At 41.7% G+C, this 21,668-nt stretch overlaps 2 protein-coding genes across 2 annotated transcripts; one reads left to right on the forward strand and one right to left on the reverse strand.

Moving 5' to 3' along the window:
- Nucleotides 1–425: 425 nt before the first annotated feature.
- Nucleotides 426–2,826, forward strand: olah (oleoyl-ACP hydrolase). The gene is made up of 7 exons (XM_076105827.1): nucleotides 426–524; nucleotides 621–751; nucleotides 998–1,136; nucleotides 1,255–1,354; nucleotides 1,973–2,142; nucleotides 2,238–2,320; nucleotides 2,555–2,826. Exons 1-7 carry the CDS (start codon nucleotides 502–504, stop codon nucleotides 2,695–2,697), a joined length of 789 nt encoding a protein of 262 aa, XP_075961942.1. The 5' UTR covers nucleotides 426–501; the 3' UTR covers nucleotides 2,698–2,826.
- Nucleotides 2,827–3,110: 284 nt separating this feature from the next.
- LOC142965524 (sodium/hydrogen exchanger 3-like) lies at nucleotides 3,111–20,966 on the reverse strand. Its single transcript, XM_076106499.1, has 16 exons — nucleotides 19,570–20,966; nucleotides 11,169–11,471; nucleotides 10,383–10,543; nucleotides 8,700–8,778; nucleotides 8,342–8,519; nucleotides 7,998–8,218; nucleotides 7,700–7,902; nucleotides 7,491–7,580; nucleotides 7,330–7,400; nucleotides 7,112–7,241; nucleotides 6,862–6,998; nucleotides 6,213–6,339; nucleotides 5,459–5,632; nucleotides 4,928–4,982; nucleotides 4,743–4,835; nucleotides 3,111–4,203 (listed from the first exon to the last, which is right to left on the reverse strand). The coding sequence occupies exons 1-16, from the start codon at nucleotides 19,886–19,888 to the stop codon at nucleotides 3,905–3,907; spliced, it is 2,640 nt and encodes an 879-aa protein (XP_075962614.1). The 5' UTR covers nucleotides 19,889–20,966; the 3' UTR covers nucleotides 3,111–3,904.
- Between the last annotated feature and the right edge of the window lie 702 nt (nucleotides 20,967–21,668).

Below are 21,668 nucleotides of genomic sequence, written 5' to 3' on the forward strand. Positions count from 1 at the left end.
CATTTACATGATTTCAATAATATCCCTCTCACTGTAAGAGGAACATCTGACAGGGACGATTTTCGGTATTGCCTTATTTAACGTCGTCTAACTTGACGAAGCTGTTGCGCCCTCCTCCTCCCCCTCCGCCTCCGCCTCCACCACCACCAACACCACCACCGAGGGAAATCCGTCAGGAAATACCAAATGTAGAAAACAACGTCACTTCCGGGATTTTTTTTCCTAAACCACGTTATGTTTTGAAATAACAGCTTGTATTTCAGGTTTTGTGGGTTTATATTCTGTCCTATTCATCCATGTACCATAAGATATAAAAGTTACAAAATATAACACAGGTTAAACCTACTGTTTCTTTCTGGACATACACACTCCATACTGTAGATGGCTCCATAATCCATGTCTATGATTTTTTAACAGCTTTATAGAAAAACCATAGAAGACAAATAACCAGGAAATGTTACACTTCATGAGGAATTACCACTGTTTTTCTGGGAGAAGTTGATGGAGCTGCCAGCAGCAAACAGGTGTGACTTAACACTCTTATAATTACCCCTGGATGCAGGAGCATAAACTGCAGTCCCAGCAGCTGTGAATCAGACCTCTGACTTGTGTTGAATTAGAATGGAAAAGGTGATCAGCTGTTTCAAGAAGAGCCCAGATGCTGTGGCCAGGCTGATATGCTTCCCCTGGGCAGGTGGAGGCTCCATACACTATGCGCGCTGGGGGAACGTCCTCAACAGCTCCATAGAAGGTAACGCGCCATGTTTAAGGGCTGCACTTTGCCCTGTTTAGCTATACTGTTTGGCTCTATGCTCTCAATTTGTCAGATGTTTGTAAATAACACTAATGTAGTCTTAAAAAAAATCAGCAAAAAAGGAAAATTGTGGCAACTTCCCCCAAAAAAAGAAAGAAGTAAACACACAAAACAAACCTGTTACAATATGATTGTATTCATATTTGAAATGTTATAACATCCTTTTGTTGTTGTCACTGTCAGTGTTTGCTGTCACGCTTCCGGGCAGAGAGAGTCGAGCCAAAGAGCCCTTCTTTCAGGACATGCAGCAGATTGTGGACGAGGTTATTGGTGTGTTGTTACCGGTGCTCAAAGAGAAGCCGTTTGCTCTGTTTGGACACAGGTATGATAAGAAAAAGGGGCTTTATCAGTGACATCGTATCCGTCATGACATCTGGCCCTGCCCACCTCTCACTACTTCTGTTTCTATTACTGTTTACTCGTCCCTGATCTGTTTCTAGTTTCGGGGCCTTCATCGGTTTCGCCGTGGCAGATGCTCTGAAGAGACTGCACAACCTGGAACCCATTCACATCTTCGTGTCCGGTGCCTCTGCACCTTATGTGAGTGTATTTATTACATTTAACTCTATTGGGGATTATCCACTCAGCATCAATCAGCATCAGTATCCAAGGAGGCTTGGAGTCTCTGCAATTCTCTGTTGATTAAGTGTACCAATGTCCAGATTTCAGTTTATATTTGGAACCCTGATAGCTTGATTGTAACTCATTGCAGACAGTGTCACCATGTCAACAAAGGCTTGTTATTAACCCATGCAATATCAAATCTTAACCATAATATTTTGATTTCCAAAGCTTTTGTTTTCAAATTTGCTTTGGAGAGACCAAATGATCCAAAGCTGCATTGTGAGGAAGCAAATGCAGTTCATTTAAAAAATGTCTTCCTTACGATACAATATCTTTGATAATTTATGGAAGAAAATGACATCAATGACAAAAAAAACCTGTAAACTGAGAAGGACAAGTGAACACCTGTGTGCAGGATTTCTATCTATTCAGAAGGAATTGAATTAGATTCTTACTCGATGGAGATCTACGGACCGAAACATCTGGTTCCTTCTATAATTACACAACTTTATACACCTATAGTGTGTATACTAACTGAAGACAAGAGTTTGGTGTTGACGACAAACCACTAGCATGTTGCCTTTTGTCTTTCAGTCAGAGACGCGCATCAAAGCCCCAAAGAGAAGCGAGGTGTCCGATGACGACTTCCTCAAGTGGTTGATTTCGATCGGAGGAACTCCTCCCGAGCTGCTGGCGAACCCTGAAGTCCTGAAGCTCTTCCTTCCCGCCCTGAAGGCCGACCTGCACGTCGTGGAGAACTACAGGTAGTTACAGGCTCAAATTGAACCATTAATTTTAAAATGATCTGTGATTTGGGACGAGTGCTTTGTAGTGAGTGGACCTCCTGACTTTGCTGCAGGTGCCAGAAGCCGGACATCCCGCTCCTCTCCTGCCCCGTCACGTGTTTTGATGGAAAGGAGGACGTTCCTCACGATTTACAAGGTCTGTCCCCTCGTGTCCTGCAGCAATCACACACCTGCTCTGACTTATTTATTACAGGGATTATTAAGGTTTCTGGATGCTCCACATCAGAAATTATGGAACATTTGCAGTGTTTATTCATGCAGATGTGCACGCTGCAAATATGGCTACTGATTTTATATTATAATTATTATTCAGTGGGTTTTATTTTTCTTATGTTGTGCATTCTATGTTCATTTGTATTTTTCCCAACAGCTTGGAAAAGCATCACATCCGGAGATTTCACCGTCAGGATGCTCGATGGAGCTCACTTTTATCTGAAGGAGTCTGAAAATGAAAAGACGATATTAGACTACATCACCAAGCAGGTGGAAACATCAGAAATGGACTATTTATGATGAATATTATATCTAATGACTTCAATGTTGTTGTTCTATTAATTCATTGTGATGGAAGTCAAATGTGGATACATTCCAGAAGTGTAACATTGTGGAACAAAGTTTGATATTAAAAAGTAATTCATTACAGCTTGATTGTTGATATATCTATTTTATGGCTGCAACCAAGAATTATTATATAAATGATTAATCTGATGGTTATTTTTAATCGATTTCAAAGGTTAGTTTGTGAAAATAGTCAGAATATAGTGAAAACTGGCCATCACAAGGTGCTAATGACCTTACTTTAATGTGTTGGCTACACCTCACACATTACTGAACATCAGTTTGATGTAAGTGTGCCGCATTCAGCCCAAAGACAAATTTTCATCTGCAGGAATAATATATAATGAAAAAAAAGAAAAGCAGCCATGTTTGACACATCAAAGTAGCTGTGGTTTATTTTATTACAGTCTACTACTTAATGAAATAATCATTTCACTCCACAAAGACTCTTTTTATTTCTAAATCCATATTTAAATGCACACAGTTTAACAGCAGTCAGTGGAATGTTATTTTTCGGAGGATCATAAAATATATGTCCTCGTTTGAGATGACATGTCCACACGATACCAACCTTCATTTGTGAATAAATATAATATGTCTTTATCGTACATGTGACATTTTAATATTGAACTTCGAGAACACACACACAAACAATGTAACAATTCAGATTATGGAGCTGGAATTATTTTCATGGCACTCTCGATTAAATCTATTATCTTTATAAACAACACAACTCATAAATATCTACATTCTTGAAAAAAAGGTTTCTGCATCACATTCAGGGATGAGATACTCCACCGGGACGGACTTGCAATGTTTGACCGGTTTACTGTGAACCCGAGGGGCAAATATAACAATGTTCAACGCGTGCTGGTAAATAACATGCCCAGCCTGCGCACAGGTTCTCTGGCTTTTACGAGCAGCCTCCCTTTGCTCAGTGAAGGGTGAAGTTAGAGCAAGAGGAGCTGAGGAGAAGGGCACAAAGGTTGTGGGACTGTGAATGTTTGGTCTAGAGACTCGGGAGTCAGATTAAGCAACGGCACGGAAAAGAAAACATTCTCCCTAGTCAATATTTTGAGAGTAGACTGCAAAGTCTGAGGTCAGGTTCTGCGCCTTAGGCGGCCGGGGTTAAAGGGAGACGGAGGAGGGGTGGGGGATGCTGCTACATGCGGCAACTGTCTGGGTGAGAGGGAGGCGGCGGAGGTGGAGTCAGCGGCGGCCCGACGTCCATCTGCTGTGCGGCGGGGGCGTCGGCCTGCGTAAAGGAGTCGGTGGATTGAGTGCTGATGCGCAGGGGGGCCAGGCGGCACAGGTCGCTGGGCGTCCACGGCAGCCTCAGCTGGGCCCGCTGCGAAGGGGCCACCGCGCCACCGTCGAGCTCGGCCTCCGCCAGCCACGGGGGGATCTGCACCGGTGCCATGGGGTCCAGGTCCGGCATGAAGCCCGGATTCTCAATGCCAGCTGGGCGAAAGAAAAAGAAACGGAGTTAGTGCTGAGAGAGTTTGAGGGTTAGAGACATCGGTGGCAAATAACATTTATTCAAGTACTGTGCTTAAGTAGTACTTGAGTTTTTAAATTGACACATTGACGCCTTTGAGTTTTAGAAGTTCTACCTAAGGGTGATTTCCCCTCTAAACTTCTCAAATGGTTTTATTTTAATAACTTTTTTAGGCCCAAAGAGGCAAAACAATCGTCAATGTTTCACGATAACAGCGAACCAGACCATGCCGAGGGGCCGGACCCCTAGGTTTGGAACCACTATACTAAAATACCTACTAAAATACCTAACTGTGTTATAAAGTATTTAAATCTAGCTCCAAGACAGTGTCAACAATCGAATAATGTAAGAGAACATGCTGCTGATAATACTTTTGTATCTTTATTTAAGTGAGATTATGACTTTTACATATCACGGATTATTTCTAGAATGCTGTATTGGGACATTAAATTAAGGAACCACTGGTTGAAGATAAGTGGACAAGATGGTGGATTCATTTTACCTCCTGCTCTGTAGGTGACCATCATAGGGAAGGGGCATGAACCGCCTGATGCCTCTAAGCCAGACGCGTTGTCTCCCTCTGAGAACTCAAAATCTAAAAAACAAAATAAGAGATAGTTTTTAAAAAAAGCTCTTGGACAAATCAGGGCTAATGTATCTATTTTTAAACTGAAACATGGTACCAACCTTCATCACCAGAATAGTAGCTTTTACTTTTGTCCGTTGATTTCCCATTTGGCACCTGCAGGTGGTAGAAGTTTATTTGTAGATTACATTGTTAACAAAGTTACAAAATGTGAAAAGCAAACATGTAAAACACACGTTTAGACTGTTAGGGCTGGGTATTATTTGCAATTTCTGGTTCTAGTGCCGATTTTTGATACAATATCAGAGTTATACTTTCTTTCATACTATACTTTGATAAATATATCCATCTATTTTTGATTTGACAAAAGAAATCAAAGATCGTACAAGAATTGCCTGAATAAAGTACGATACGGTTGTGAAATTTAAATCGGGTACTATCTGATCAGAAAATATTAGCTTATTATTATTAGATTAGATCTGGCCAAATATTTGATGACCGCTTTCGTTGACAGATTTAATACTTCGTGCTATAAACACATTTTGTTTGCATTGAGGTTTAGTACCCAGCCTTTTTGACTATTAAAAATAATTCCATGTATGTTAGACTGTAGACTGTCTAACAAAAATGACCTTTTGCTGCTGGTCTTTCTTTGTGTGCTTGGTAATCGTCTTTGGTGGAGCAACGCCCATCTTTGCAGACTTAAAGGACTCCAAACGAGTCCTCATGGTCCTCTGGAAGATCTCCTGCACCTCGTTTTCATCCTTGTTGACGTTGAAATGGCTCCGGCTGTATCTGTGCCGGTGCTGGACGCCAGAAAACAAGAAACAGAAATTGAAAGAGTCAGTATGACCCACGGGCTTGAGCCAAGTTCCCGGTGTTTTTTTTCCTTCTTGTTATACAATCTCTATGATGGCACTGGCATGACAGTGTCAGTGTTTGACATTCGGGAGGAGAATGCCCATGTCGGAGATTGTGTTTATTTTTTACATTTGAAATTTGTTTTATTAAACGGGCTCAAGCCCAAAACTGCTGCCATGGTTCAGGCTCAGGCTTGGTTCATGTAGGGTCGGTTATGATTTTTTATTTGGGCGCGATCGTAGTTTCTTCTAAAGTAAAAAAACAACACTGCTAATGGGATATTTATCATTACAAACTGAGGGTGGATGGTTTGAAAGAATTGGGCAATTATGAGGCAGGTGGCATCTAATGAATCATGCTATTTTGTTGTATTATGGGAAATGTAGTATACGGCATTGAGACATAGTCAGGACTAAAAATCTCTAACAATTGATCTCTGCTGCATTCATTTTGATCACTTTTTTTAAAAGTGCAAAGCAATGCTATGAATACAGTGTGTATAGTGACGTGTTTGAAAATGATGACCTGTTTCCTGCCCTTGTAGAGATGCTGCTGCAGCAGGTGGTGAGTGTTAATGTCCTCTGTTTCCCTCACACCCTTCATGGTCTGCTCGTGCATTTCCAGGCTCACTGATGGCACAGGGTCTCTTCCACTGTGGGGGGGAGAAAGCATGTCAGCTACTTTATGTCTTCATCACACTAATAGCACAGCTCTGGTAGAGGCTTCTCAATCAACATGTGGTGGAAAATTGGAGCTAAATGAATCATTCCTACTATTTTGGTTTGTTTCCAAGTGTGAGGGAAAAACATGAAGTGACTGCTTGTGGTCACCAGGGAGCAGTGTCTGAACAGATCTAATGTAAGTAGGTGTTCAATCAAAACAGTAGATCGACCCTTGTTTTCAACTTTTAAATAGTTCATTTTTCGATTTTCCTGCTCCTCCGATGCGAGAGTCTTGGAACAGAGGATGTCGTGTGCTGTACAGATTGTCAAGCCCGCTGAGGCAAATTTGTGATTTTGGGCTATACAAATAAACTGAATATAAATTCATATCTGAAATAAAAATAATGAAAGGAGTTGGGGAGTTTTTTTAGTTAATTGTTTGCTCTTGTATTTTCAAACTACCTTCTCCTGTGGTCGCGGTGTGAATCAGTTGAATCAAAATGTTTGCTCACCTCATCGAGGACATTGCACTGTGATCGTTCGACGTGTCGGCCATGATGACATCATAGAAGTCGTCGTCGAACTTCTTCTTGAAGTCGACGAACGCGGTTTCATTGCGGACAAACTCCAGAGAACCTCTGCGTTCGCCCTGCAACATCGAGACCAGAGGACTTCCTTTACCGACCCTCCGCTTCCCTCAACGTCCACTTGAACAAAACACACTCGTATGTACTCGAAGCGTACGCAGCACTCGGCCCTCACCTCAGCCACGTAGCTCATAGCATCCTTGATGTTCAGCTGATGGAAGACGTTGAAGACGTAGTCGCGGGCTTTCCTCGCCGACGGCTTCATCAGAATCCTCGACATCCACCTCCCCTCGAAGTGATTCCACCTTCACAGTGAGCGAAGAGACAATTAGAGCTTCATTCAAAACAGTTTACACTGTATTAGTTAAACGGTTCTGAGACGTCTCTACATACTTGTCCCTCATGTAGTTATGTCCTATTTGTCCCGATACATCTTCTATGGCAACAAGCATGTGATCAAACACCTAAACAACAAGAATGGAGCATCTGTAATAGTTGCCTGGTTATGGTTCTTGCTGTTGTGTTTGTAAAAAAGTGATTATTTCAAGCTTTACTTTGTTCTGCAGTTTTTCTACGAGTGTGACCTCCGTCGCTGCAGCTCTTTTGACTTTAAGCCAGTTGACCAGAGGTTTCATCGTTATTCCCTGCGGCAGAAAGAGATTCACAATAAAAGCTAGAATGCGTTTTGTGTAAGAAAGCTACGAAAACAAAATGTACCAATATACTGTTTCAGCTCAGGAACACAGGACAGAAACGTGGTTACCTGAAGAATGACGGTGAAGTACACTACGATGAGAGTAGTGCAGATCATCAGATTCTTCTCCTTTATCTTGCTCCCATCCAGCATCGCAGCCAGGCCATAGGCGACAGCCCCTCGCAGGCCACCGTAGCTCATAATCACCTGATCTATAAACTCCACAGGGACCAGCCTGTACTTGTTCAAGATCCAGGTGAGGAAAAAGACACCTGCAGTACACAAACCAAGCCGGTTTCGTGACCCCCTGACATCAGACTGTGTACCGTTTGCGCTCAAAACTGACAGCGAAAGACGGGAATCTCACCGATAATTCTGTACACAAAGATGAAGAGGAGCGTGAGGAGGATGAAGCCCGTGTTCCACACCCAGATCGACTTGTCAATGGCCGAGATCCCCAGGAACACGAAGATGATGGTTTCTGATCCGTTGGCGAGGACCTTCATGACATATCTGACTGTGGCCACGGACTTCTCGTCCATGTTGGCGTTGATGTACTTCTGGCAGCACATGCCACAGAAGACGATCCTACAGAACAAAAGCCACAGAAGTAAATCATATCCCGCGGAACATGTTTATGGCTTTTAATTCTTCTTCTATAAGACGTGTAAAACACTCAAACAGATGAGAGGTTTTTCATGGATTACTCACGATAGGATGGCAGACAGGGAGAGCATCTCAGCAGTCAGGTAGGCGAGGTATCCCAAGACGAAGACGAACGCTGGCTCAATGATCTGGATGTTTTTAGTGCACCTGGTCAGGAGAGAGATCAGCAGGCCGAACAAAAAGCCCATGAGGGAACCACCAAACGCCACCACAAAGAAGGAAACTGGAGAAAGAGAGCGGTCATGTGTGTAAACATGTTATCCAGCATATCCAACACTTGTATTCAACATAGCCCTTTGTAAACATGTCCATATGTAGAGTCTAGTTAGCCAGGCAGGACTACCTGCACCACAAGCACATGTTACATTCCTCACTGGTAACAATAATGAATGTCTCTCCTTACTGATTCCTTTAATGATCTCCACAGCATTAATTCCAGATCCTCCCAGTGACACAAACGCATCAAAGACATTGAAGAGCACCTAAGAGAAGAAGAAGAAGAAAAATCTTTTTTTTCATCTTTTGGAGGTAGAATAAGGTAGAATAATTACTGGACTGATCCACATCTGTTCAACTTAAATGCTTTCTTCCAGAGGTGTGGACATTTCTCTTCATTTTCTGAATCTACTAATGTTCATTCCCAGCAACACATCATTTCCCAAGTCCACTTTGTCTGAACCAATCCAACAGCATCCCATCAGGCTGCAGGAGGGAACCGCTGACGTCACGTTACTGAGCGCCAGATGGAAAAAAATTATACTAAAAATAATTTGATTTGCGTACAAAAACGATGCTGCGGTCAACAAAAAGCAAATTGCAATATGCAAAACATGGAGGTCGAAAATTACAGACGGAGACGCAAATTACATTACAGTCATTTCTATCCAAAGCGACTTACAATTCAGAGTCTATCACATAAACTGTAGGCACAGCTACGGGAGCAATTTTGGGGTTAAGTGTCTTGCTCAAGGACAGATCGACATGCGACTAGCGGAGCCGGGGATCGAACCGCCGATCCTCTGATTGAAGGACGGCCCTGCTATCCACTTAACCATAGTCGCCCAATGGCATCAACTTTTGGTGAAGAGGAAATTATGTCTTGTTTAGGACTCGAAACCCGGAGTTTAGGACTTGGGACTTGAGTGCAAAGACTTGAGACTTAATTGTGACTTGTAAAACAATGACTGGGTCCCACCTCTGCTTTCTTATTTTTGTAATTATTCCCTATCTGCAGCTTCTATATTGATATACAATATATGCATTGCCTGTCACAAGGTTTCTTTCGTTTTCGCCAATTGTATTAGAATTTCGGCTATGCAGATGCACTTGACCCTTTGTATACAAAATATATATTTTTAAATGAACTACACATGTTTTAAACATTTTTTAGAAAAGTTTCTTTCCCTCCCATCAGTTAAATATTATGGCATATTATCTTCACATGTACATATTCATGATGATGTGTGACGATTCATTACAGCTGATACATAAAGGTTTGTTTACACAATATGGGGTCAAACCATTGTCATGTCCTTGTAGAATCAATGAGGAACTGGGAAGGAAACAGCAGTGTGCAGGTATTTTTCCGTATTTTGGTGCAGATTATTGACACCCAGCACCTGCAACTACAGTGTGGATGTGCGAGCAACCTTTGATGATTACCACATTAAAATCCCCAAAATTCAAGCAGCAACGTTTTGACAGTACAATGCTTTTTTCAATAAGGCTCAAAGATTTCATTAGAAAGGTGTGGAAAACTGAAAGTAACTAATTTGCCCCCTTTCAATCCAGCTTCAATAGAGTGGAATTTCATGATTCATAACACATACAGTCAATGTTTCTTATATGATTAACTTCTTCAAAGAGCTGTTTTTTATTGACCAGTGAGGGATAAAGTTCAGGCAAGGGAACAAGACCTCAGTCAGGGCAAAGGCTCTTATATTGAAGTGCACAATGTTTGCATTCTTTATACTTCGTGTCTTGAAAGTGTAATTTCCAATGATGGATGTCTCAGAACAAACTGTTCTGCTCCTCTGGTAACATGAAACAACAACAACAACAAAAAAGAACACTGTAGCGTACGAACCACTGTCACGCCGTCGTTGAGCAGCGACTCTCCAAACACCATGATGAAGAGGACCTCGTTGACGTGGACTTGCTCGAACACGGCGATGACGGCCACAGGGTCCACAGCAGCAATCAGACTGCCGAAGAGAAGATACTGCAGCAGGCCGATGTCCAGGTCACCTACAGCACCGCACACAGGGCCCGAGATTACACACTACATTTGGATTGTATTCAAAGAGTAACTAATCCCCCATACATGCACATATTGTGTTATGAATATTCATAGTGACTGCCATCGGCTGGTTGAAACCGGGCTATTGTAAGAGAATTTTGCTATTGGCTGATCCGGAACCAGGTGACGTATATGGAGCCAGCTTTTGTCACCAAATATTATATTCCATTGCTGTCAATAAATCCCCGAAATGCTACACACTGTTCCTTTAAGGGAACTTAGAAACGTGACAATTCTCTTGCGAGCTCTGGAGCGTCTTTTTTTCTATTCTTTCTACGCAGAATTATGGACGAATATTGCAGGCCAAATCAGAGGCCAATAACTAACTTCCTGTTGTGGTTGACAGTTCTTTCCTTTTTGTTTTATATCGTCACTCTGACTCACCCCTTCCTATCTTACACCCTTTATAGAAATAAACTACAGAAATAAACTGCGGAAAAAAAATACTAACTTTCTCTCAAAATGCCAGTGGAACTTAAATATTTTGAGGTCCCTTAATCTGAACATCCCAGAATGATCCTGACCCATTTCACTGTAAGTAGCGGGCAGCCTGCTGAAGTGAAAGTCTCTTACCCATGGCTCCCCCCTTGTGACACCCCCACAGCGACAGCCCCAAGCTGGCGGCGTTCCAGCAGGTCCCAATGACGGCGTAGACCAAGATGGCGCCCATGTTGCTGAAGAAGAGCTTGTTTGGCATGGAGTAGCCCGCATCCAGGATGATTTGAGGCAACAGGTAGAAGAAGAACACCGTTGGGGTCAGCTTGAAGGTCTGCACCTGGTCTGCACCCCAAATGATCCCCCCCAGAATGAAGCCGAAGCAGATGAGCAAGGCACTCTCTGGGATCACACTGGTCACATGGTGGTTGGCCTCGATGACTGAGAGAAGAAGAGAAGAGGGTTTTTTTTTTTTTTAATTGATCAAAAACAAATACAATTTATTGTGAGGCTTTCTCTAGTGGGTTCCCACATAAGAACCAACAAGAGTAGATTCATAATAACCAATAATAAGACAGAATCTTCTTAGGGCCCATGTTTAATTTTGGGTCTCGGGTGACAAAGTTTAAAACTCATTGCGTCAGAAAGAAACCATAAAACTAAAACTTTGAGAGGTTGCAAAATTTGCAAATGATCAACTGTTGCGCTCGACCGAGAAAGTGACACTTTTTGTTCTGGGCATATGATTAACCAGCCTGGTGACGCGCGTGACGGTTTATTAATCTCTCTGCGTAACTAAAGACAGACTTATGCTTAAGGTTACTTGACTTAATGGTCTGACAAAGTGTCACTTAAGTTGATTTAATAATCAAACCTCCTGAACCGTTACAATAGACCCATTTCAGAATGTTGATTTCTCCTTGCAGCCCACGGGGCTCAACTGTTGCCGTGCAAAAGTGGCTGAAGATTAAATTCAGAAAGCTTGTGATGAAGGTCTGTGACGTTTCGATGCTGTTTGTATTTGTGCATGAAAAGTGGAAAGAAGCGGGTGTAGAATCAGTGTAGCGGGTAAATGTGATGCATCTTTTTTCACCTCTTTCAGCACACAAGTTTCGTGCTATTCAATAGGATCAAATATTAAACAATGAAGTGTTTATAAAAAGATCAGAAACGCTTGAAGACACTCTTCTGTTCATCGGTCTGTGTTCATAACACAGACTGCTCACTGACACTGGTTGTTACAATATCAGTCACATAACGCGTTGCAATTTGAAAGATTCTCGCAACGCCAAAACATACCTTCTCACCGCTGAAAGCCGCTATGTGTTTGTTTGCTTATGTTGCCGGCACTGTCAGTCAAATTTGATCAAAGCATGCACAGCTGAAGCAGATGAGATGAGATTTTGAGTGTTAGAATTTAAATAAAATGGATGTGCTGTTTTCCCAATCTTAAAGTTGAAGCCATTATGTGGTCAATCTCATATATAAACACTTTAAAAAAATTTCTTTTTAATGAATCCTAGCTCATTTCACAAAACCATTTTAGTTTTTTAAGTTAAGAAAATAGTATGTTTTCATACGAGATAATAGGAATAATTCCTGCATATGCAAACATGTGGAGGATCAGAGACAGTCAGTGCGTGTGGCAACAGGATTACACTTGACATTGTGGGTTAAATATAGCTCCACGTTATCTTGTTTGACGGTGGAATCTGTCAGACTGCACAATCCAAACTATGTGTGACACATAACTCTGACTGGCTGACGCTTTGCTGTTTCTTCTCTCATCTCAAAAAACACCTTTCTAGCACATTCTATTTCCTAAACTGTTTGTTACATACCCAATTTAGCCAAACCAGCCACCAATATCCATAATACAACTAGATAAGGAGCCTCCACATGGTGCCACTTAAAGGTCACGACGGGTATTCCTGTGATGACGCTGGAGCCGTGGCCGTGTTCCGTCCGACTCGAGTTGGAATTGAACTCAGGTGGCGGCTCCGGGTGGGAGCCTCGATGCGTCGGCGCCGCGTCCCTGTTCACGGCCGGGACCCCTGAGGTGAGGCGGATCAGTAACACCGACCCCAGCAGCCAGAGGTGTACATATCCGCAGCGTTGCATTTGATGAAAGTAATGCACAAAATAGAGTGAGACAAAAAAAGAAACTGTCTCTCAGATGTTGAGGAGGTGAACTGTCTGCACCAAGGCCGGGCTGAAGCACCGGACAGTGTGTCACACCTCTTATCCCTCCTTGTTTTCGTGTGGCTTTGGGCTTCCTCTGTCTTACTCACTGTTGTTTACGATCACTTACTATCTCTTCACTACTCTTTCCCTCTAGTGCTGCATCTTTCTATCTCAGTCTGCGACTTTGTATCCTTCCACGGTCAGCAGCGATGCAGTGAATTCAGAAGTGTGCAGAACCTCGGACTCAGCCTGTTATATGTAGAATATCTCCTCTATGACCAAGGTTGTGTGCGTGTGTGTGTGTGTGTGTTTAGGAGTAACGGATGTCCAAGAAAGGTCTCCGGTTATTCAGTCACGTTTGAAACTTTCACCAGTCATTACTCTGTTTGTGCTTTCCGGCCTCTGAACGCATCAACTCAAGTTTGTCATGTGTGTCTCTGGGAGTGTGGGGGGGGGGGGGGGGGGAAGTGATGGAGCAGAGGTCATTTGATGTTGAACGGCTACCTGAGCGTGAGTGCAGTAACACTTCCACTGGCTGCGTTGTGCTGAGTAATGATTGACGGTGACGTTACTCAATCCTAAGACTCCCAGCCCCTTAACGTGAGAGAGAGATGAGAAAGCTGTCCTCTAGCAGTCCCGAAATAAACTAAGTCCCTTAATAAGATCATTTCTTTGTGTTGTCTGGAACTTTTTGACTTGAAATGTATGATACACATTTGTAAAGGATAAGTCCAAAAACTGTCAAAAACACATCAATGAGCCTTGTGATGCACATGTTCACTGAAGTTTATTTTGACTCAACGCTGCATGTGCTGTCCCGGTGCAGTACTCACTGAAGCACCAGATGTGTATTACTCCGCAGCTGAAAATAGTTCCCAAAGTATGCGCTTTTTACTCCCGTTTGAATAATTTTGGCTAAAAGCGCCAGTGCTCAGCTGTTTAAAGGTACGACTGGTAATCTTCTTCAAAAGACGTTTTGAAAGACGCGCCGTCAGTGTTGCCGACTTGGCGACTTTCTTGATCGATTTTGCAACTTTTGGAGCTAGCAACTTTCTTTTGGAAAATAGTTTGCAACACCGAGCTGGGTTTTTAGGTTGGATCATTTATAAATCAGATTTCTATTCATCTAGTTTCTCAAGAGTAACAACCACCTAGCTTTAAGTTAATTACTGAGCTTTTTAAAAAATGAAACAGTATATTTGTGAGCCATTATTACAGATTCATGTTGTCAGAGTAGAAACCAGTGGACTTGGCGCTGAGGGCCACACACAGGGTGGGGAAGTATTAGGAGACCGACTGACACATCGTTGGTTTTTGATGGAGATTTATTGACTGTATGAAGAATATAGAATAACGGCAGCCTTGTCCTTTACATAACCAGTTACATCACTCCAAAGTGAAGGTAGATTAGTCTACTTACGCTAACAATTAGGCTACATACTGTGCTTATTCCCATAAGAGCTGATTCATTATGATGGTTTGTTCTGTCCAGGTGTCCCATCCTGTGTGAGCATGACAAGAGACAATAGCCTCAGTGTTAAGACCGGTTTAGTGATTTGATACGTAAGCTCTCGTACAGTCACAGGTGTGAAAAAAGGACAAAGATATCTGAGGATGCTCAGATGGAAATGTATTGTATTATTTGAGTTGATATAACTCAGCATAATTACTCATTACATAATGTGACGACCACTGCTTAGTTTTGTCTATTAAATAGGTAAAGCAGCTTCTTATGTGATAGACATCTTCTTGGTTTCTGACAGTGGTGGAACAAGTATTCAGTTCCTTGAAGTACTAATACCTCACTGTGAAAATACTAAAATTCAAAAGTATTATCTGCTAAACTAGTATGAAAAGTACTCATTGTGCAGTAAAGATGTTCCGTGTCAGTGTTTTGCTATTATACTGATGTTTCTGGATGAATATAATTGCTACATTAAGGGGAGACACTACAGGCAAAAACATTGTTGAGATTTATAGTCTATTTTGGTTCCATAACATCTTTCAGACTAGTGGAAAGAAAACATCCAAAATACACATTTGTATTTTACCACTTTGTCTGTTTGTGTTTCTAGATTTCTCCTAAATTCACCAACAGTTAGCATTGGATAATGCCTCATTTGCATATTCAAACAGAACATTTCATAAAACTTGTAATACAAAAGAATATTGTTTTTTATATTCACTATTCGTCGTTTTAAGCTTCGCGGCGATGCATTTTTTTTTAGCTGATCCAGCAGGCTTTTAATTTAGTTTAATAAGTAGGAGAATTTTCTCAACCCATAAAGTAACACTTCATCCTTCAGTTTATCAGAAACATTATAATTCAAAATCAACAAATTTGGAGATAAATGGTTTTCACTGGACAGTGAGGGTATGAAAAATTGTAATATGAAAAGTAACTACAGCTGTCAAATAAAAGTAGTGGAGTAAAAAGTACTATATGACCATCTGAGATGTAGTGGAGTAGAAGTATAAAGTTACATAAAATAATGGAATAATGGAAATAATAAAGTAAAGTACCTTGAATTTGTACTTATGTACAGTACTTGAGTAAACGTACTTCACTCCACCACTGGTTTCTGATGTGGTGATAATCCTCTTTATAAGAACACCTAGCTGCACAGTCAAGCATGATCGGCCCCGTCCGGCCTTATTAACGAATGACCTCATATGTCTTGCTGAACAGTAGCTGGCCTTTAACTTAAACCCTTCAATCATTCTAAAGTGACCACAGCTCTGTGCACACTTCCAGCAGCCACAAAGACCATGAAGTCAACGGACTTCACGGTGAAAAGAAAAGATCACGTAGAGGTTGTTTTCAGACCGGGAGTTACAGCAGCTATTAAGGATTGTTATCGGAGTTATTGTTCGTCACGCTGTTAAAAAACACATTTTTGCTCAATGAAGTGAGTCATTTGTGACCCAGCAGACGCGAGAACCAACAGAATGCACCTAAATTACAACGTCACCAACCACATAAGGGGGCGACCTAAACTTCTGCAATGTGGAATAATTCCATTTTGATTATACGAAAATGTATAATGTATAAAAAAGGAAGCTTTCCAGCCCGTGACAGATACACAAACCTGCATTTATTGTCCATTGTCCTTCAATTAGCACAGAGCAGAGGGACTCGACTGAAGTGAGAACAAAAGAAAGCAAGCATTGTAAATCTGTGAAGAGGAAATAAGATCTGAAGAAAATTGGCGCCATTGTCTGAGCTACGATCAGTACGTATAAAGTCAACATTTGAATTGTGCCCGTATTGTTTGAGTTCATGCAGGTTTACTCTATAAAACCGATTTGTTCCTTTAAAGATACGTTTGTCAAACCAACCACGAGTTCTTCTTGGAATGAGTGTATGTCAAGTTTCTCAACATATTTAAAGTTAAGGGTAGGCTAATGGTGCAGAGCAGTCAAACGTTTATGAGTCCTTTTATCTCTGTATCCATAAAGGTTTGATCCGGGTATGAAATAGTGGATTTCGTGGGAACATTTCGGAGATGTCCTCTAATCCCAGAGTCAATGTTTGCCTTCTACGCGGCCTTTGCTCTCTCTAACGTTTTCTATTTAGACAATTTCAAGTGTGGGCTCAAGATTTCCTCAAGTGGGGATAAATGTTGTCTTTTGCAATCTTGGGAAATTGTTATAAACCCATGCTTGCAAATCAGATTTTAGATTTCAACAAATGCAAACTATGCTGAGTGAAATTGAAATCATGCAACCTCTCAAACTTGTTAAGTTTGGAAGCATTACTCTTCACAAAAACTCAAAAGACAAATGTCAGTAGCTGCAGAAACAGCTGCTAAAATCACTCAAAACTATATTTCTTTGTTATCACTAATAATCTCTACCGTCGGTACAAACACAGCTGTAACATTTTCAGCCTAAAGGCAGCACATGACCACTGAAGCTGCCAAGGTGTCTGATTTCATTGTTTGGTTCCCAACATCCATCATTTCCTGCATCCTATACAGACAACCACAGTCCTGTATTTATGCCAGTGGAGGTGTACACAAACACATGCACGCAGACACACACACACACACAAATGCATGCCCATTCATTTACATTGTCCACAGTGCCGCAACCCATTTGCGTCTGTTGTGTATACATGACATGCTAATGACCGTCCTAGGACGAGACACATGCTTCATCTGGCGAAGGTCAATCTCTCTTAATGGCCCCAATTATGTGTCCAATCAAAGCGTTCAAATTTGATACATACATGGAAAACGTGTAACGTGTTTTTAGCCCACGTATAAATATTTTACAGACCCAGTTACACGCAAACCCTAAACTTTGGAATGAGGTTGGGCGATATGACGACTTATTAAATACCATTAACCACATACTGGCATGTGGTTATTTTATAAATTAACGGTTTCTTGATTGAATTTCCATAAAAATCCCTATATCACCTCACGTGAATTTAATATACAGCATTCAAGATTTTATACACATCGCCATTGGTGGAAAGTGACAAAATACATTTCCTCATGTACAAGTGTGAGGTACATTATTTAAAGTTACTACAAGGAACTTTTTAACTGGTTGAAACCGTCTCAATTAATACTGAAGCCTCCATATGACCTACATAAGCCAACAAGACCATCATTGGCTGTTTCTATATAGTTATTCTGTATGCTTGTCTTCAGTTCCGAGTCGCTGCGAAATCAGGCAAAGCGATTTACGGCATGCAGGTTCTCCAAAAACTCCTTCAGCTAAGACTCTAACAGGGACCAGCCCAACGCGGACAGACCCACATCTGGCTTCACAGCCGCCTTCCCCCAATAACTGGAGCTCCGGCAGGAGGAGGAGAGCTCAGCGCTCAGCAGCAGCGGCTCCCTCCCCGCTGGGGGCCGACACCAACACCACGCTGCTGAAGGCCCAGGCTGAACCGCTGGAGGGAAGGGAGGCACCGCAGAACCAGAACCAGGACTATGGGGGGCAGACTGCCAGACCCTGCTACTGTAAAAGGTTAAGACTTTATCTGCTGCTTGGAGACCCCAAAATCAACACAAAATGAATGTTCCTCGTAGCAGCTTTAAGTGTTTCCACTTTATATTGTGTCATACATCTACTCCACTTTTCATTGAAATAAGTGGGATGGACAAGATATTAGAAAAGCCTCTGAGTATAATGCGAAACAATTCAACAACATCACAAACTCCAGCTTCTGGAATGACCATCAAATTCATTCAACACCTCAACAAGTGACCATTATAACCTTCGTGTCGGTAGGGTTTATTGCAGGACCGTTGTATTAGACTGTACTAGTTTTAGCGACAGTAACTGTGCCTAATAAACTGGCTGCTGAGTGAATGATCAGATATGATACATTTTAAAGCTTGAACTACCCAAAATAAATTCAAATTAGCTCTACCTCATTCAGTTACAACATTAAAATGCTCATACATAATAACCATAGACTTATAAGAAGTGGACGTAGCCAACGTGATGTCATCCTGTGGTTTGTGGACCGCCGCTCTGAAGCCTAGAGTTTGTCGCTTTCATGGTTTTTGGACGTCACAAGTGACTCAAGGTGGACTCTTAGTATCTCCTAATGAGACATTTTTAGGCAACCAATTAATTCTCACCAACTGAAAACAAACTGTGCAAGGGTTAAAGTTCTAAGACGAAAACATGGACGACTCCCAGACCGGACAACGCCGTGGTAGCGACCTGTCAATCATAAGGTAGCCCCGCCCTAAAGCATACTCTGCTTTATGGTCTGTTTGACTCTAAATGGACCATAATTTACTAAATGAACATCATGGTGTATTGAAGAAGACTTGAAACTAGAGATTGAGACCATAAACTCATGTTTACAATGTTTACTGAGGTAATAAATCAAGAGAGAAGTAGAGTCATTTTCTCATAGACTTCTATACAATCAGAGGAGTCGCCCCCTGCTGGACATGAGAGAGAATACAAGTTTAAGGCACTTCAGTGTTGGTATAACTTTTTCGACCCGAGGAGGTTGCAGCCAATAATATAATATAATATAATATAATACAATATAATCTGAAAAGAGTTTTACTTTTAAAAGTATAAATACAGGACTTTTACTGTATAAATGCAGGACTTTTACTTGCTGCGTCATTGATAATTTTACTAAACTAGAGGATCTACGTACTTCTTCCAAAGCTGCTATCAACCATCTTTACCTTGGAAGTGTGAATTCTGCACTCTACTCACTAACTAATGACAATCTAATGTTACCTCCAATTAAGTCACTGCAAAACTTTGATAAAAAAATATGCTAACCTAAATCATATTTAGAGATAAAATAACCCTTTGGGGTGTACTCCAGATAAGCCCTGCATAGACAAGACTTGTTAGGACTCACTGATCTTGCAGAGCCAGCTGACCAGGATCCAAAGGGCCACCAGGTAGGGGGTGGAGACATGGTGCCACTTCCAGCTCACAATAGGCAAAGTGGTTATGGGCCCCCCTTCATGACCACCTTCTCCGGCAGCACTTTCATGATCACTGTCACCATGTCCACTGTCAGTGCTGGAGTTTGTGGCGGCCCCTTGATCGTCGTGTCCTGTGTCCACAGAGCCAGGGTCAGTGTCGTGTCCTGTCTCCTCACTGGCCACGCTGGGGGCTCTGGACGCCATCAGCAACATGCAGAGGCAAAGAGCAAATCGCCTTGTAGCTGCCATGTTTGGGGAGAGTCACAACACAAACTCTTGATGCAAAAAGTTATTTAGACTGTTGACTCAAGTGCTCAGGTCCACCTCAGACAATGAGTCTTTCATTCCTCTCCTGCGTCCCCTCCTTCCCTGTCAGGTCACTTCTACTTTGTTCTTACTGAGGTCCACATCTCCACCTGGCCTGAGCATTGTGGCCCCGGTCTCTCCTCTCTGCTAAGGACACAGCTATTTACAGCAGGTGAAGCTCAGCCCATTCTGATGCTCGTCTGTCTCCTCCCACTCTGTATCCTGACCAGCTAGTTTGGCTACTTTGCTCAATGGATGATTTATTTGATGCTCTCGTCCTGACTCGGCTATTATTATATTTGGGTGTTAAAGCTTCGTAAGCAAGTTTTCACTGATGTTAAACTTCCAGATTTATTGTGAGGTATCCTAATTTTAGAAACTATTTCTTGTTTGAACACATTTTAAGTCCTTAAACAAAGAAACGACTTAATAAGAGCTTGGATAAAGTGGGTGGTATGTTTCTTGATTTGAAAAAATCTTTTTTTTAAATCCCACATCTTATTTTCTTAGTCTTGGTTTTGATTTTGATTTTGATTTTCCAGATTAAAGGGGAACCCCACCAATTAAAGGGGAACCCCACCAATTTCACATATCAAACTCAGTTTACTAGTCATGGGGAGCACTAGTCAGTATTAACAAATACTTGATTGGTTGATCGACAAAATAAAGCAATTATTTTTGATAAGCTTCTCAGTTTCTCAGTTCTGAAGATTTGCTGCTTTTTCTTGTCTTCTGTGAATATCTTTAGATTTTTAATTTATTCTAAAAACAAGCCATTTGAAGACCACACCTTGGGCTTTAATAATTTGGGCATTTTTCTGTACTTTCTGTCATTTTATAAACCAGACAATTAATCAGTTAATGGATAAACTACTTGGCGGATTAATCAATAACGAAAATAAACATTTGTTGCAGCCTACGTGTCTGAAAACACAAACCTACCATACCAGTGAGATAGTGACCCATCAAGTGACGCTATTGGTTGCATTCTGGGAAATGTAGGAACCAGCATTTTTGGATCTTACCCCATATTAGGTACTAAAAGTCAGGATATCTCAGCCTTTTGCTGTATTGATTTTGAACTTTCATTGAGAGATGTGGGTGTATGACCAGACTGCTTCACACATTGCATTACATTGCTTTGTAATGGAGTCCAATGGGGTCAGCAGCACAAGCACGTTTACCCATATTATCTAAACCAGCGGGCCATGGCATCAAATGTTGGTGACAACAAAATGAGAAAATGGCTTTGTCCAAATATTTCCCTTTTTCTTTTTGAGACATGATTGAGACACAGTATGATATTTCACATCAACCAGGATTTTGTGAAATATGAAATATCATACTGTGTCTCATTGGCACCTTGCTGGCTAAATAAAGAATAGAAAAATGAAGACAAACTGGCACCGCCTACAGACCTTTCTATCCCTCACTGTATCCTGGCCTGTGTGACTATCGCTGTGCGTGTGTTCCTCGGAGTTTGACATAAATGTGTATTCAGTAAGAATGAAATGCTATGAGGACAGGAAGGCAGTGTGACTCGTTTGTCTCCCTTATTGGAAAGGAGCACCTGCACCCCAAACATCCCCTCCTCTTGGCCACACTGCACAACACTGACTGTGTTGAGCCTTCATCGCCACTATACATGTGTGTTTAGGTGACAGAGGCTTGTAAATGAACCTTAGTTTGGGCAAGCCGTTTCTTTTCTCATGAGTTGTTAATA

This window comes from Anarhichas minor, unplaced genomic scaffold (assembly GCF_050575085.1).
Source record: "Anarhichas minor isolate MPS153535 unplaced genomic scaffold, ASM5057508v1 ptg000033l, whole genome shotgun sequence".
NCBI lineage: Eukaryota > Metazoa > Chordata > Actinopteri > Perciformes > Anarhichadidae > Anarhichas > Anarhichas minor.

Bases quoted from the DNA above. Each gene is read 5' to 3' on its own strand.
- olah (XM_076105827.1), top strand. From the start codon at position 502: ATGGAGCTGCCAGCAGCAAACAG. The intron at 752-997 runs GTAACGCGCCAT...TGTCACTGTCAG, and splicing joins CCTCAACAGCTCCATAGAAG to TGTTTGCTGTCACGCTTCCG. The intron at 2,143-2,237 runs GTAGTTACAGGC...ACTTTGCTGCAG, and splicing joins CACGTCGTGGAGAACTACAG to GTGCCAGAAGCCGGACATCC.
- LOC142965524 (XM_076106499.1), bottom strand. From the start codon at position 19,888: ATGGCAGCTACAAGGCGATTTGCTCTTTGCCTCTGCATGTTGCTGATG. The intron at 4,836-4,927 runs GTTGGTACCATG...TTTGTTTTTTAG, and splicing joins CTACTATTCTGGTGATGAAG to ATTTTGAGTTCTCAGAGGGA. The intron at 4,204-4,742 runs GTAAAATGAATC...TCTTTCGCCCAG, and splicing joins GGTCACCTACAGAGCAGGAG to CTGGCATTGAGAATCCGGGC.